The sequence below is a fragment of the Spinacia oleracea genome, chromosome 5 (assembly GCF_020520425.1).
Source record: "Spinacia oleracea cultivar Varoflay chromosome 5, BTI_SOV_V1, whole genome shotgun sequence".
Classification (NCBI taxonomy): domain Eukaryota; kingdom Viridiplantae; phylum Streptophyta; class Magnoliopsida; order Caryophyllales; family Amaranthaceae; genus Spinacia; species Spinacia oleracea.
This window is the reverse complement of record NC_079491.1, coordinates 28,282,513-28,297,598: the sequence shown is the minus strand read 5'-3', so window position 1 is coordinate 28,297,598 and position 15,086 is coordinate 28,282,513. Positions and strand designations below refer to the sequence as shown.

At 33.8% G+C, this 15,086-nt stretch overlaps 1 protein-coding gene across 1 annotated transcript; it reads right to left on the bottom strand.

Annotated features, from left to right (window-relative positions):
- Positions 1-2,926: 2,926 nt before the first annotated feature.
- LOC110776730 (uncharacterized) lies at positions 2,927-11,915 on the bottom strand. Its single transcript, XM_021981286.2, has 4 exons — positions 11,391-11,915; positions 10,671-11,133; positions 4,796-4,920; positions 2,927-3,590 (listed from the first exon to the last, which is right to left on the bottom strand). The coding sequence occupies exons 1-4, from the start codon at positions 11,517-11,519 to the stop codon at positions 3,153-3,155; spliced, it is 1,155 nt and encodes a 384-aa protein (XP_021836978.1). The 5' UTR covers positions 11,520-11,915; the 3' UTR covers positions 2,927-3,152.
- Between the last annotated feature and the right edge of the window lie 3,171 nt (positions 11,916-15,086).

Below are 15,086 nucleotides of genomic sequence, written 5' to 3'. Positions count from 1 at the left end.
TAGTGTACAATAAATTTATTGTACACCTTGTGGATACAAGACCTTTAGTTCAAAATAACGGTTACATTTGTTTTTTAGCCCCCTAAAGACTCTAATGTACTGTACATCTTTCACCATTAGTTTCAAGACGAATCAAAAAAACACCAAAAATTATAAATGATCTATTGACATACTGGTTATGTCTGAGGATCTGTGTTACTGTATGCATATGTTACATATTTGAATTTCGATCTCCTCCATTTATAACCTTGTCAAAAATAAAAATTTTAATTTTAATCTCGAAATTAAAGTGAAATGTAGCCTTTAGAAAGAAAAGGAATAATGATTACAACTTTGTTTTGAAGTTATTTGATGCTCAATCAAATAATGTTCCACCATAAGGGGACCTCATCAACCAAATTATGACATGTGCTTTATTGTTTATTCTACGTTAAAGCACATAGTTAATTATGATCATGTGGTTAGTGACTCGGTGTATGGGAATGAAAGTTGTTTTGCTTTTGTTTCATGGTATGGGGTTCATGTAGCAATAGCATGCACCAAATTGGAAATTAATGATTTCTCTTTCACTATCAAAATTCTAAAGTGTCTTTTAAAATTAAAATCCGAGGATGATAGACAATTCTTTACGAATATATCGGTGACATTTAAAATTTCGGCAAATCTAAGGGCAGTCTTTAGTATTTCTTGGAAAGAAATGATGAGTAGTTTTCTAAATTTCAACGAGTACAAAACTAATTGACATAATACAATACCTCATGTTGTGTTTCATTTACAACATTGTCGTCACAATTTCTAATGGGTTCCGGCCATGCGTCTAAGGGGGTGTTTGGTTAAGAGAGGTTTGAGACAAAAAGGGTTTTTTGGATTGAATTAGAAGTTTGACCTTTAGAAAAAACTAATTGAAAGTGTTTGGTTAAGAGAAGTTTGAAAAAGTTTTGGGATGAAAAAACTAATTTGAAAAAGCTCAATATATATAAGCTTTTGGCAATTAGAGGTTTGAGAAAGTGAATGAAAATAATTGGAGTATTTTGTTCTACTATTGCCTATAATTACAACCACTACTCAACTTGGTGCCCTGCATTATTTATCTCCTAAAAAAATTACTCACACTTTCTTCTTCATTTCACCCTATTTACTAGACTCGTTTTTTGGTGTAATAAATTTTATATTAGTACTTTGAAGCAATTGAAAATTTAAAAGTTATTCCAATCATGCTTGTAATATCATTTATTTATTAATAATATTTCTTTATTTGCAAATAATATATTGTTTAACTTTTAAATTAAGAAAAAAATAATTTAAAATTTCTTTATTTATTCAATGTTTATTCAAAAAATAAAGAGAAGATAATTAACACAACAAACTATTTGTCTAATATTAAGAAACAAAGTATGTCAATATCTTGAATTGTCATTTTACATATTAAACAACTAACTACTAGTTTACCAAATATTTGTACACAAGTAACTAACTCAACCAGCTAATAGCTAAGCTAATAGCTCCGAATCAAAGAGGACCTAAGCCTAAGGCCCTGTTCTTTAGAGCTGAACTGAACTGAACTGAACTTAACTTTAACTTAACAGAATAATAAATAATAAATAATAAATAATAAATAATAAATAATAAATAATAAATAATAAATAATAAATAATAAATAATAAATAATAAATAATAAATAATAAATAATAAATAATAAATAATAAATAATAAATAATAAATAATAAATAATAAATAATAAATAATAAATAATAAATAATAAATAATAAATAATAATAATAAATAATAATAATAAATAAACAATAAATTATTAATAATTAGTAATTAGTAATCTCTAGTTAATTACAAAATAATAATAAAAAATGTTAATTAATAACTAAAGAATAATTAATAATTAATAACTAAATAATAAATAAAATAATTAATAATCCGTATTTAATTACTAAAAATAATAATAAATTATAAATTATAATAATTAATAATAAATAATTAGTTATATATAATAATAATAATAATAATAATAATAATAATAATAATAATAAGTAATATAATAATTTTTATTATTGTTATTATTATTATTGTTATTATTATAAATCAAATGCTAACAAAGTCAAGTATTATTATTATTATTATTATTATTATTATTATTATTATTAATAAGTTGAATTGAATTGAATTGAATTAAACTTAACTTAACTTAACTGAATTGAATGCTCTTGAACTGAACTGAATACTCCTGAACTGAACTGAACTGCAAAATAAATCCTAAAACTGAATTTAAGGCAAAAAGAACAGGGCCTAACTCATTCAACAACCCCTCTCCCCTCTACAAATTTCTAACTGGAGGATAGGGTGGGCTGAGGCCCAGGTAGGCCTCCCTTTAGACCCACTAATGTCCTTGACCATTGCCAATTTGCTATTGAGGATAAAGGTAGGACCGTAGGAGTTGCAAGTCTTGTAACCAATTCTACCTATCTAGCACCATTGAAAGATTCAGCTGATTGACGTTTTATACTGTTAACAGAATTTCAGGGGGGAAATCCAACGACAATTTCGTAATTGAAAAAGCTATTCTTAAAATCTTCTAGGATTCATTAAAATAGATCATGTTTAACAAACTAAATTTGCCAGGGCTAGCACCAGCAGTGGTATGATTAGTGCAAGCATCGCGCTGTCCACGCTTAGCAGTGGCACGTGGGGGGTGGCGTTTGCATCAATCAATGACGACTTAGTACTCTGATAACGTCGAGTTGATGACTATAAAAAAATTAAAAAAAAAAAAAAAAAATCTTTTCACTTCTTCAGAAAGTAGACACTAAACATGTTTTCCTGGAGGCAGGAAAAAAGACCAGAAGTTGCATGGTCCACGAAAGGAGTAGCTCTTAAGTCAAAAGAATATGTCAATTATCTTTCAAGGAAAAGAAAGTAAGAAACTGGTATAACTATAAGAATCAATCAACTTTTGCATATACATAGGGCCAAAAATGTCAAAAATCTGTCCATAAAAAAAAAAGTCAAAAAACTCGAGCTGCTTTCACTATAAACCCCCTATATATGTAAATAAGGTGTTATGATAAAGGGTTTGTACCCCTACATGTTTTTACTATGCAAACTCCCACATTACAACAACATTTTTAAGCTGCCAAAAATTTCTAATCATCCCAATCTTCCCAGTCATCCTTTTTTGCGTTTCGTGATGTCAAACCATTTGCAGAAATTCTATGGCCTCCAGGTGATCTAACAGCATTCTCTTCATCCCATTCATCATCCCAAACCTCATCCCATCCTTCTGCTGTTTCTGCAGCAACAGCTGATTCTGGCATACTCATTTCTAGTTCCTGGTATAGGGTATCACGCTGTCCTTTCCTTTTCCTGAACCAGCAGCAACAAGCGAACACCCCTCCAGCTATTAAGGTTATCACTAGCATCAAGTAGGCTCCGTATATGGGAGTCACAAACTTGGAATATGATGGTATTGATCTGAAGAAATTCCCCTGTGATGCAGGAACGCCTAGATGCAGCATACATTGTCCATTACCGGCATTTAGAGTGATCTCATCAATTCCAGCATCACCAACTGACATTTTAACCTGAGTTATACAGAGACAACAAGGACAAAGTCTGTAATTTGAAGATCCCTGACTTACATTTTTAGCTATTCATTGTTCCAGTTTGCACTCGTCATCAAGTGATATTTACAATTTACGAGGATTTGCTATCACTTATTTCAAATAAACTAGGCTTTAACTATCTTCCAAAAAAAAGGATCTTAACAGCTAACCCAGGGAATAATAGTTAGATAATTCCTCCAATAGATGGTTACAATATATGGGTAAATCAGACATAAAGACAAAAAATCCCTCCAGAACTTCAATGTAAATACCACTTCCTTAATGATTATTTTTCACATTTCCTTTTTGGGTTAAACATACCTCTATTGTTCCCCAAAATATCTTTATTGTAAAAATCTCCAACAGGGTATTTAAGCTTTAACATAGGGGTTCCATGCAATAAAAAGTACTCCAGTCTCCAAAATACTCACTTACTCAGTTAACCAATTGAAAGAGTTCCAACAATGACAACTCATTCCCAACCTATATTCTAGCCTTGAATTTGTAAACCCTATTGTGGTAAACAATAAGGGACATTATGAATTCTCTACAACTCTGTTAATTAATAACTCCTTTCAAGCAGTTCAACTGAAGCAACAAGGCAGGTAAAGACACCTTTTTCAGTACATGATGTGTTAACTCATGTACACTCAGCATGTGAATGCAGTCATGAAATGTGTATATCACATAGTAAGATTGATACCGTGCTTCTAAAATTAACTGATGCTGACATGTGATTATCCAACTCCTTCTAAAGATTATTACAAACCAGTCACACGCACGATTGCAGGAAAGCATGGAGGTAGAAGTCCAAACTGACACGACACTACTATCGCCACCAGAAAACAGACCAAATATATACCTTATTCACTTGTAATTTAAATTTTAATGTTATTTGATGCATTTTACTGACTCCTAATTCCTAAACTTCGGCATACTCTGAAGTGCAGGGACATAATTTATTACTTAAGACTTCAAAGTTGAACGATATTATTATTCACCATGAACTGGAAGATACAATACTAACTTACAAGTTCAGACACTTAGAAACAGCAGGTAACATTGATTAGCAACCCTAATAAATTAGTTACGGAGAACACACGGGTCAGTGATTACACTTATCAGAATTTGTTACTGCTCAACTATTAGAAATCGAAATGAGCAGAACAGGCACAAGAGCTTACCTGTTTACTCTGATGCTTCAGGACATCAATCACCTTCTGCTTACTCCCAGAAGACACTGCAGTAACATCCACTTTCAAGCCACTATCCCCTTTGTTGTGGATAAGGAGGACCAAATCCTTGGAATCTGCTACAAGTTAAGAGTAAAATGGAACAAAATGAAAAACTCTCCAGCTCTTCCAAACCCAATCAGCTGAAAGCACTAACATCACATAAAATTGTACAACATATACATAAAACATAATCATTAGCATGTCCTGCGACACTTTTCCATTGCCCCCAATATCTCATTAGCATTCCAAGTAAGGGGAAAGTACGGCGAAGCAAGACTTCAGCCTAACCACAGAACAATTAAAAACTCTAAATGGCAACATCTTAACCACCTAAAAATCATTGATCTAACACATAGCTTGAAACATGACTTCAAGATCTTCAACTATTTTATTGAGTGTTATTAGAAGCTGACGCCCTAGCTTTTTAGCCCCACTCTTACACAATAGATCAGAGAGGTATTGACCAACAACTTTTGGCAATAAGCAAGGCTACTTCGGCAAGTGAGGCGGAGCGAATCCGGAAAGATTGCCTAAATTCGGATTGTTCTCTGCAACTTGAGAACAAGAAGATAGAATCGCTAGTAATCGGTGGGGCAACATCTTACAAATTGTAAGGAGCTGAAAACATTTAATAGTCCATATACTAATTAAAAAAAAAACTATGCACTATGAGTCTATAGCAGCTTTGACCATGGAGTATGGACGTAATAGGAACAAAAGGACTGATGGAAGCACCCATAGAACCAAGAAAATTAAACTCAGGCTTCTCACTCATTGTGAAAAACATCTAAGGGCTCAGATCACAAAGAGTAAAGAAGTCATTACGTCTCTTTTATTGTTCTCCTTTTTTTAGAAACACACAATTTATTGTCAACCCTCCACGTCAAAAATATATTATGGTCGAGAGCAAACATCCCATACCAATTATTGGACCCTAAGACTGGATTGGGGTAGAGGTAACCATTGGCTTGGACCAAACCCTGAACAGATCGTAACTCCACCCAAATCAGAAGCCTACTTTATTGAAAAAAGATAGATGGAGGCTCCATCAGTTCAGGCTAGTACTAGGCTGGTTTTCCATATTGTTTTAGAAAATAGAATTAAAAAATGGTTCAGTGAACTGGCTAAGCCTGGGAAGGTTCTGGGACGTTCCAGTCTGAGCTAAAAATATTGGGACTGCTAGCCTTAACCATCCGGTCTGTTCCAGGGACAGGGCCTAAGTAGGACCAAGCCTGAACAACAGGTAACCCAGTTGCTGATTCCAGATGGGCTGAGCCTGAACCTGCCCAGTGCCCACTGGCTACCGGTAGATAACAAAATGGCTGTAAGCTCTCAAACAACCCAAACCCTACTGACAGTGAAATCAATAACGGATCACTGTTATACAGCCAGTGTATCAAGCCGAAAGGAATCACCAAAAGTATAGAGTCACAGACCACAGTGCATAGCCTCCACGCTTACGGCTTACCATGGAAAAGAACATCTCTTCAACTCTAGTAGCTAGTGAGCACAGACAGACTTTGAGCATACTTTTCTATCTCTAAAAATACAATACGCATTAAGCTAATATTGTTTCTTTTAACCTTTCTCAAAGACGGAGGATGGAAAACAAAAGTGTCTTTGAACAATTTCACTTTTAGACAGTAACAAGAACATGTAACTGTAATCAGTCAAAGGTGCTCACCCCTCACACAAAGAAAATTGTCTAAACACTCTAAACTATGCCAACCAACAACAAAATCTTAGTCCCAAAACGATTTAAGGCCGGCTAACATGAACCATCATAAGGGATTGTCCGCGGAGAGTGAAACAAGAAACATAAAAGGGATAAGTTAGAGAAAGTAAAAAAGAAAAATTGAGAAAGTGAAAGTGAGGTTAGTGAGACGAGAAAAAATAAATAAGGAACAACAAAAGGAGGTCGGTTAAAAGAAGAAACCAAAAATGAAGATATAAAAATACAATTTGAAGAAATATTAAAGAGAGGGAAGAAAGAATAAAAGGGGGGGGGGGGGGAGAGTGAAGGAAAACAAAAATGAAAAGACCTGACAAAACCTTCTGAAAGAAGATAAAACAAAATATGCTTAAGGGAGAAATGTTTGCGGAACACGAGTAGTAAAGTTAAAGGGGGTGGAATTTTTTAACAAGTTGATCGTAGGGAGTCACAGACTCACTGCTCTCCCGTCTGACCTATTTAGAAGCATAAAACAAAAAAGTTGATAAACCATTTGATTATAATAGATGCGGTAGTTGGTGATGAGAAAAATGAGATGGCCGAAAAGACTCAAATATACATAAACCTTGTAAAAAATGAGAAAATATATTATATTTCCACATAAATGTGTTGAAAATCAGTGCTCTCGCTAGAGATACCTTTCCTGCTCTGGAAGGCTTCATTCAATATTCTTGCCTAAGTGACCATAAACTATTTAGAAGACCCAAGTAGAATGAATGATAGCTAAATCACTCTCTCGGGAGGAGGGGAGGGGGGGGGGGGGGGTGGAGAGAAGCCTATGCTTGATAGAAGGACAAAAAACTTTCAGCATGAATTTAAGTCCTTCCCATGGCAGTTGAAGTCCACAAGATCACAGCTTCGACTGTCTTTAATTAGTTGGGCTCTGGACATGGTTCCAAATCTGTACTACTCACAGTCCCACACTGCAACCAGAGCTTTCAAGATTTTAAAAGCTAGTGTTGGTGATCAGCTATGCTCCATAACATAATCCCAGACCCACTTCTCCCTCCCACTAAAAACATATCTACTAATGAAGATAAATGAGGATTCTCACTCAAACATTCTCTTGATGATCATGAAATGGCGGAAAAGTATCCGGCTTGTCAGGCATTGGCTGACTGAGATATCACTTATGCCAAAACCTAGATGGATATTGACTGCTAGGTGCCATTAGCCTTGTTAGGAATTAAAAACAACCTACTTAATTCGACGAGAATACGAAACTGACTTGGGGTCAAATTGAGTCTGCAATATCAAACAAGGATTATTTGTGTTACGGTGGACTTGATGTGCATGATGGGAGTATTTTTGGTGTTGGGCTCTTAAGTTAAACGTGGAGCAAATGCAGCAAATTACAAAGTCATGTGATAGGAAATTAGGAAGTTCTTATTACATATTTAGGTCCGCGAACAAGTCTTGTGTAGGTTAATTTTTTGTTTCTTAGTTTTATTAAACTAGATATATTTTGGTATGTATCAATCTCTAGAATTATTTTGTCTTGGGAAGTATAATTCTAGCAGACGAGGATTTTTAGTTTAGCCTATAAAAGGGGTACTAGCTAGAAAATAAGAGGGAATACAAATTTGGTGAGAGGAATCACCCAAGAGGTTTATTGTGTTATCTTGTAGGAATTTAATAATACTCCCTCCGTCCCTTAATACTCGCACCGGTTTGACCGGTGCGGAGTTTAAGACATTTAAATTGACTTATTAATTTAATGGGTGTTTGTTGATAGTGGGGTATTTTTTTTAATATAGTTAGTGGGAAATGTGTAAGGGGTGGGGAGTGTTGAGTTGGGGGGTGTGGATTTTTAAATGATTTTTTGTAGAGAGTAGGGGTGTAGGTGGGGTAGTAGGTAAGTGTGAGAAATAATATAATATTGGTAAAGATTTCCATTTATAGAAGCGGTGCAAGTATTAAGGGACGGCCCGAAAAGGAAAGCGGTGCGAGTATTAAGGGACAGAGGGAGTACAATATTATTTGCGGGGAGGAAATATAGATTTCCTCACAAACACTTGTATCTTTTATATTGTTGTATTGCAATTTGTTTTACATTGTATTTGCAGGATTTGTTCCTAATCCTTTATGGCACGTGTTTGGTTATAACAAGCCTATTACCAGCTGCAAACAAACAACACTAGGACCTGGCAAGCATCTAGTATAAAAAGATCATGGGAGGTTAAGACACATAAAAATTGTACCCACAGAAGGCATAAAGGATATTTCTACTAAACCCTCAATGGAATGGTATCTGATGACTGTGTAATTACTACATAAGTTTGACTAAATCCCAATACATTATTTTTATGTTTTGTTGATTAAAAAAATTTGGTACCTGGCGGCTGATGCTTTGGCTGAAGCATCTTCTATCATATGGAAAGTAGTAAATGCTGCAGGCTAGCATCAGAGATAAAGGGTGTAAGAAAGAGGATACTTTGATGGTCACCACAACTGGTGAAAAAAAAATACTTAGAGTCGCAAGTATTGCACACATAGTTACATATCTATTTATAAGATAGTTGTGGCCATTTTGACCAGCCAGAAGGCTACAATGGATAATATGGACTTGTGGAGGCCAAGGATGGTATAGTATACGACTCCCACTTCCCCAAGTGTATACAACTTGACGAAATCTCTTTAAAAACAAAAAAAGAAATAATCCCAACGGTTCTCCGGGGTGAATATTTCTTAGGGCTTATAACAAAAGTTGGAAATCCTTCAAATTTCTGTTTGTGTTGTGACCTCTTTGTCGCTATCCGTAAAAATGTTTCCCATTCCTGAAAAAAGATGTGCCTCTGTTTCATGCAGGGTGGCCAGGGTCTGTGAAGGGCTGCAGGGTTTACCTATAGCTTGAGCTTGCATACACTAGTTCTCTTTGGATAAGTACTAATATTGCTCAATATACATGGCATGGCATCCAACCCAACTCCACCACTATGCTAATATGCCTATAAATAGCGTTACACATAGAATAACATAACTTCTGATTGGGTAGAATAATAAATACGGTAGATAATGCAAGTAAGACGAGGATAATGAAGAAAGCAAGTGAAGGGGACAATATTAGACTACTAAGAGCGCATGATGGTGATACAAGATAACATAAGATCTCTTAAGGAGCCAGAAATTTGGGACAGGAGTTTATGAATTTCAAGGGAATAGATAAGTGTGTATTCTAATGCGGAGTAACTTAAAAATCTGAATTGTATTTGTCCGTATTACCTGAGCTATCTGCTCCCCCTTGTATTAAGAGATTAAATTAAAAAAAAAAACTCAGCGACAGCGATGACCGATGACCATCAATATGCTTGACTTTTGGCTCAAAATTTGGCAGAAGCAGGCTATGTACATACCCCCCAATCACAGAGTTTTAGAATTGGGGCAGAGTTTATTAGTTAAGAAAAATCTAGGCAATGCCTCCTGATGTGTCTAACACCACCCTATAGTACCGTTACTCTTTTTGAAAATTCCTTCAGAAACTTCTCCTGTGCTCTTTGGATAACTAGGAAGTTGTAAGCTACTCCAAAAGATTTCGAGTTTCCCGCATCAATTTGTGCTTCATGACTAAAAATCTAGTGTGTTGATAATAATAGTTCATTTATCCAATTGCACCTGTGTGTGTGAACATAATGTCCTACATAATGATTTAAACCATGGCAATGGTTTCATTGTAGTTGCATTACTGTTACATTAGTCCTTGACTAGTGGTTTCCGAGTTATCAGTTAGACACAATTTTCAAGCTTAAATGCAAACTACTTTCATGTGATCACCTTTAAACTGATTCAACTGCAATTTATAGCTAATTAACCATCTGCATTGCTCTGACAAGAAGCCTTAATCAAATTTACGAAGGTGTCATTAGTTCACGACTTCACACTGAAACACACATCAATTTCCAGTCAGAAAACCAAGATTTCAGTCACAAATATTGCAAGGACCTATTGTTACTATGAAAATCTACAGAAAAATTCCTTACTATTCACTAACTCCGCTACAAAAGAAACATAAGTTAAAACACTAAAGAGTTGTGAAATCTAGTAGTCCAAAACATAATCAACAACTGCAAAGCAAGAAAGGGTTTCCAAAATTACCGTAGTCAAAACTCTTGATGCAGGCAGACATCGACTTCAAGTCCTGGCATCTTCTCTCTACCCCATCACAATTCTCATCGCTTCCAACAGGTACAACGGGTTTGCTCACCCCTTTCTCTTTTTCTTTATCTTTCTGTTCCTCCTTCTCTTCCCCTTTCTCTTCTGCTTTCTCTTTCTCCTCCTCCTTTTTCTCTTCCCCTTTCTCTTTCTCCTCCTCCTTTTTCTCTTCCCCTTTCTCTTTCTCCTTCACGGCTTCCTTAGTATTACTAAGTTCTTTAGAATCAAGTGGTGGAGTCAAAGGTGGGGTATGTGTAGTGCTCGTCACCTGCTTATCATTGGAGCTGTCTTTTCCAGCTTTAGTAGCTGGAGGAGGCCCAATCTGCTTCTTCTCTTTACCCTTCTCTTCTTCACCAACTAAGCTTGGTTGCTTCCCGGGCAAAACAGGACTTGGAATCGGAGAACCCTATAAAAACACCCCCAATAATATTATCAAATTCAGCTCCAATCAATGCAAACTCTACAGCCAAGAGCATCATCAATCAAGGAGTGTATGATAAAATTCAATAACTATCAGTTAATCTTAGAAAATGTGTACATATGTTCACAAATTTCAGCTACAAATCACACAAACAATGAAAGTGTATGCATAAACAATTGTAAGAAAATCAGCTCCAAATATGTAAAATTAACAACCAAACACTAAATTAGGAAGACATTTACCGGTTTTTTGGGATCTTCATTTGGGGGAGAGGCGGCTAAGTTCCGGAAATTCCTCAAGAAGGCAGCATCTGAAGCATCGGCAACGAGCAGAAACACTAGAATTACAGTCCAAATCACATTGTTGCCCATTTCCAGTGGGTAAACAAAACCTAAATTAATTTCTCAGATTAAGCCTAGCTTCTGAAGATAAGATCCCAATCCACAAGTTCAAACAACATAGTTGAAATCTGGAAATTTTGCGTACCCAAGTTTTCGACCAAAAATGAATGGTTATTGATCAAATAATTGATTTTGTAATGCTAAATAAGAATATGGAATCAGCTCTGAAACGCATAAAATTGAGAAAACAAGGATTGGATGGGAACTAGGGTTCATCAACAAAATTGAAAATTGAAGGGAGTTACTAATTTAGGGATTTAGACGATCAAAGGTTGACGGCAGTGATTACAAAAGACGCAAGGTTGACCCCAGTGACACAAGACTGGCTTATTAGACGATGAAAATATTTTCTGAGATTAACATTGACCCCCAGCGATTTTACTGAATATTGTCAACGGTTATTATTCCCTCGTGAATACTCGCACAGATTTGACCCAACGCGCGGATAGTGCAGGGGCCTGCACGTAGATCTACGTGCACCTGCACCAAAACGCAAAAACATTAAAAGAAAACGAAAAAGAACATAACAAACTAAACAGAAAGAACATAATAAAGTAAACGAAAAGAACATTAACTAAAACCTGAAAAGAACACTAATGTTAAAAAACTAAAGAAAATATACAAAAATGAAAATAACATATTCTCTCTCCTGATAAACTATAAAAAGAACAATTATTTTTCAAAAAGAACATCGTGTGAAAAATACAACAGAAAAACAAAAAAAATATATATTATCGATAATGTTATTAAATATTAAAAAACATAAATAAGTTAAAAAGAACACAAAATAATTAAAAAAAGAACAACAACTTTTTTACAAAACAGAAGAAAAAAGAACAAAACACATGGAAAAGAACAACATTTTCTTTTTCTTTATCAAACAAAAGAACAGAATGAAAGGGACGAAAAGAACAACAAATCTATGTTCTTTTATTAGTTGTATTTGTTCTTTTCAAACCACTTAGTGTTCTAATTAAAAAGACGAAAACGACGATATTTTGATGCACTTAAAACTAGATCTATATTTTTATTTAAATGTATTTTTGTTCTTATCCCACGCATCAGAACTATGTTCTTTTATTAAGTGTTATTTGTTCTATTCAAACGATTTTATGTTCTAATTAAAAAGACGAAACGAAGATTTTTTGATGCACTTAAAACTAAATCTATATTTTTTTTAAAAGTATTTTTTGTTCTTTTACCACAAATCGGGCTATGTTCTTTTTATGTTCTTTTTTAAGTGTTATTCGTTCTTTTCAAACCATTATATGTTCTTTTTTAACAATCTATGTACGTTGATATAAAAGAACAAACTATGTTGATTTAAAAGAACAAACTATGTTGATGACACAGTAAAAGTAAAGTTGTGAAAAGAACATAACAACTTGAAAAAGAACATTAGAGGAAAGAACAAGGAAACATACCTTAATCACTTGATCAACATGTATCAGGAACATCAATATCTTTTAATAAATCTTAAAAAACTGATCTCAATCCTCGGAAAATATCACACTCTCCAGAGATTCTCTTGCTTCGAAAACTAACCAAATTGAACTAGTGTTTTTTCTTAATTCACTCATTTTCAACAAACAAGAAACATTCAGAAGGAATTTTAGAGAGAGAATAAGGAGAAAATGTTTTTTTTACTTTATCACTCACCATCTCACTCTTTCTCTTTCAAAAAATCTCTCTTATGTTGAGAGAATATAAATCATCTCCTCTTTCTCTCTCTAAAATGTATTTATAAAATGACTAATGGTTATGACTCATAAGTACAATTATTATATATATAGTTGCTGAAAAATAGAAAATGAACAAATAGGAAGTAGAATCAAATAATTGAAGAACAAAGAAGGAGAAGGAAAAATTGTTAAAGAGTGCATAATGAGAACTGTGCACGTGTTTTTATTTTGTTATTTTAACAGAGTATTATAAAAAGAACAAATGAAAAGACTAAAAGAACAAATATAGAGACTAAAAAGAACAAGTCAAGTACTTTGTCCCACAATAACATATGATTCGGAATCATCATTTTCATCATTCTGTTATGAATTATCAAGCACATTATTCTTAATATCTGAAAAAAATAATAGGTTAACATGTATAAAAACAAGAAAAAGAACGCAATCAAAAGAACAAAGGATAAATAAAAAGTAACAAGAAAAATAACACAATAAAATAAAAAGAACAAGTTATGAAACGCAAATAAAATTGAAAATAATAAAAAAGAAGAACACAATAAAATAAAAGAACAAATTATAAAACGCAAATGGTCTATTTTTCTACTATAATGAAACTGTTCTTTTAATACGAGCATAATGAAACTGTTCTTTTAATACGAGCATATGTTCTTTTAATAGGTAAAAATGTTCTTTTCTGGGAAAAAAAATCGTAATTACGTAATCAAAATCTTCAAAATCAACGATTTCAACAAAATCAGCGTGTTATTACATAATTTGATTCATTAAAATCATCAAATTCATCAAAACACGATTATTACAAAATCAAAATCATCAACATAGTCAAAATCATCAAAAACACAATTATTACAAAATCAAAATCATCAAAACATACCATTTATTATTACAAAATTGAAAAATTACCTCCCAAAATCAGATTACCAGCTGCAGAATTCAGGTTTGAAGAAGAAGAATCAATTTAATTTGATGTTGAAGCAGAAAAATCAACGAATTTTTGGGGATTTTCATTACTTTCTCTCTCTAAAACCCATTTAAGAAAACCTAGTTCACACTTTTTCTCTCCTCTTCATAGTTTGAATTCAAAATATAAAACCCAGAAGAATATATATCGCAAAAATAACAACGAATCAAATAAAAACGCGATAAACATAGCTGAAAAGAACAGAGCCTTTAATGTTCTTTTGTTTAGGGGAATTGTTCTTTTGTTCAAGGGCATTGTTCTTTTTTCTGGGAATTTAATAAAAACGCGCGTTTTATGTTTAATGTTGGTCGTTTTGATCCCGGTGCACCTAGAGCTACGTGCACACGCCTGCACCATCCAATTTGCGGATTTGACCGGCATATAGTTTAAGGTAATTTAGTTTACTTATTATTTAATTAGGTAATGGTAAAATGTATCAACTTTTGAGGGTGAGGGTGATTTTTTTATGTTTTTTTAGATGTTAGGAATACAAGTGGAACGGTATAAAATTAGAATAAGTATATCATTTATAGAAACGGTGCAAATATTCTGGGACGACTTTATAATAAAAGTGGTGCGAGTATTCCGGACGAAGGGAGTACTTATTAAGGGTGAGAATGAGATGTTCGAGGTTCGGATCAGGAAAAGCTCGGCTCAAAATGGCCGACTTGAAATTTTAGCGAGCTAAGGTGGAGTTTTACTTTACTCAACTACAAAGCTTGAAATTAGGCTTCAACTTCTAATATACTAGATTAGATCCCGTGCACGCACGGATTTTGATCATTCTTTTTTCACAAAATATTTAACTGAATATCTCCCAAACTATTGCTTAGTTATAACATTTTTAACATACTCGTATAAATTTATTCATCTAAT

Bases quoted from the DNA above. Each gene is read 5' to 3' on its own strand.
- LOC110776730 (XM_021981286.2), bottom strand. From the start codon at position 11,519: ATGGGCAACAATGTGATTTGGACTGTAATTCTAGTGTTTCTGCTCGTT. The intron at 11,134-11,390 runs GTAAATGTCTTC...GTGTTTTTATAG, and splicing joins ATGAAGATCCCAAAAAACCG to GGTTCTCCGATTCCAAGTCC. The intron at 3,591-4,795 runs GTAAGCTCTTGT...TGTATAACTCAG, and splicing joins TGAAGCATCAGAGTAAACAG to GTTAAAATGTCAGTTGGTGA.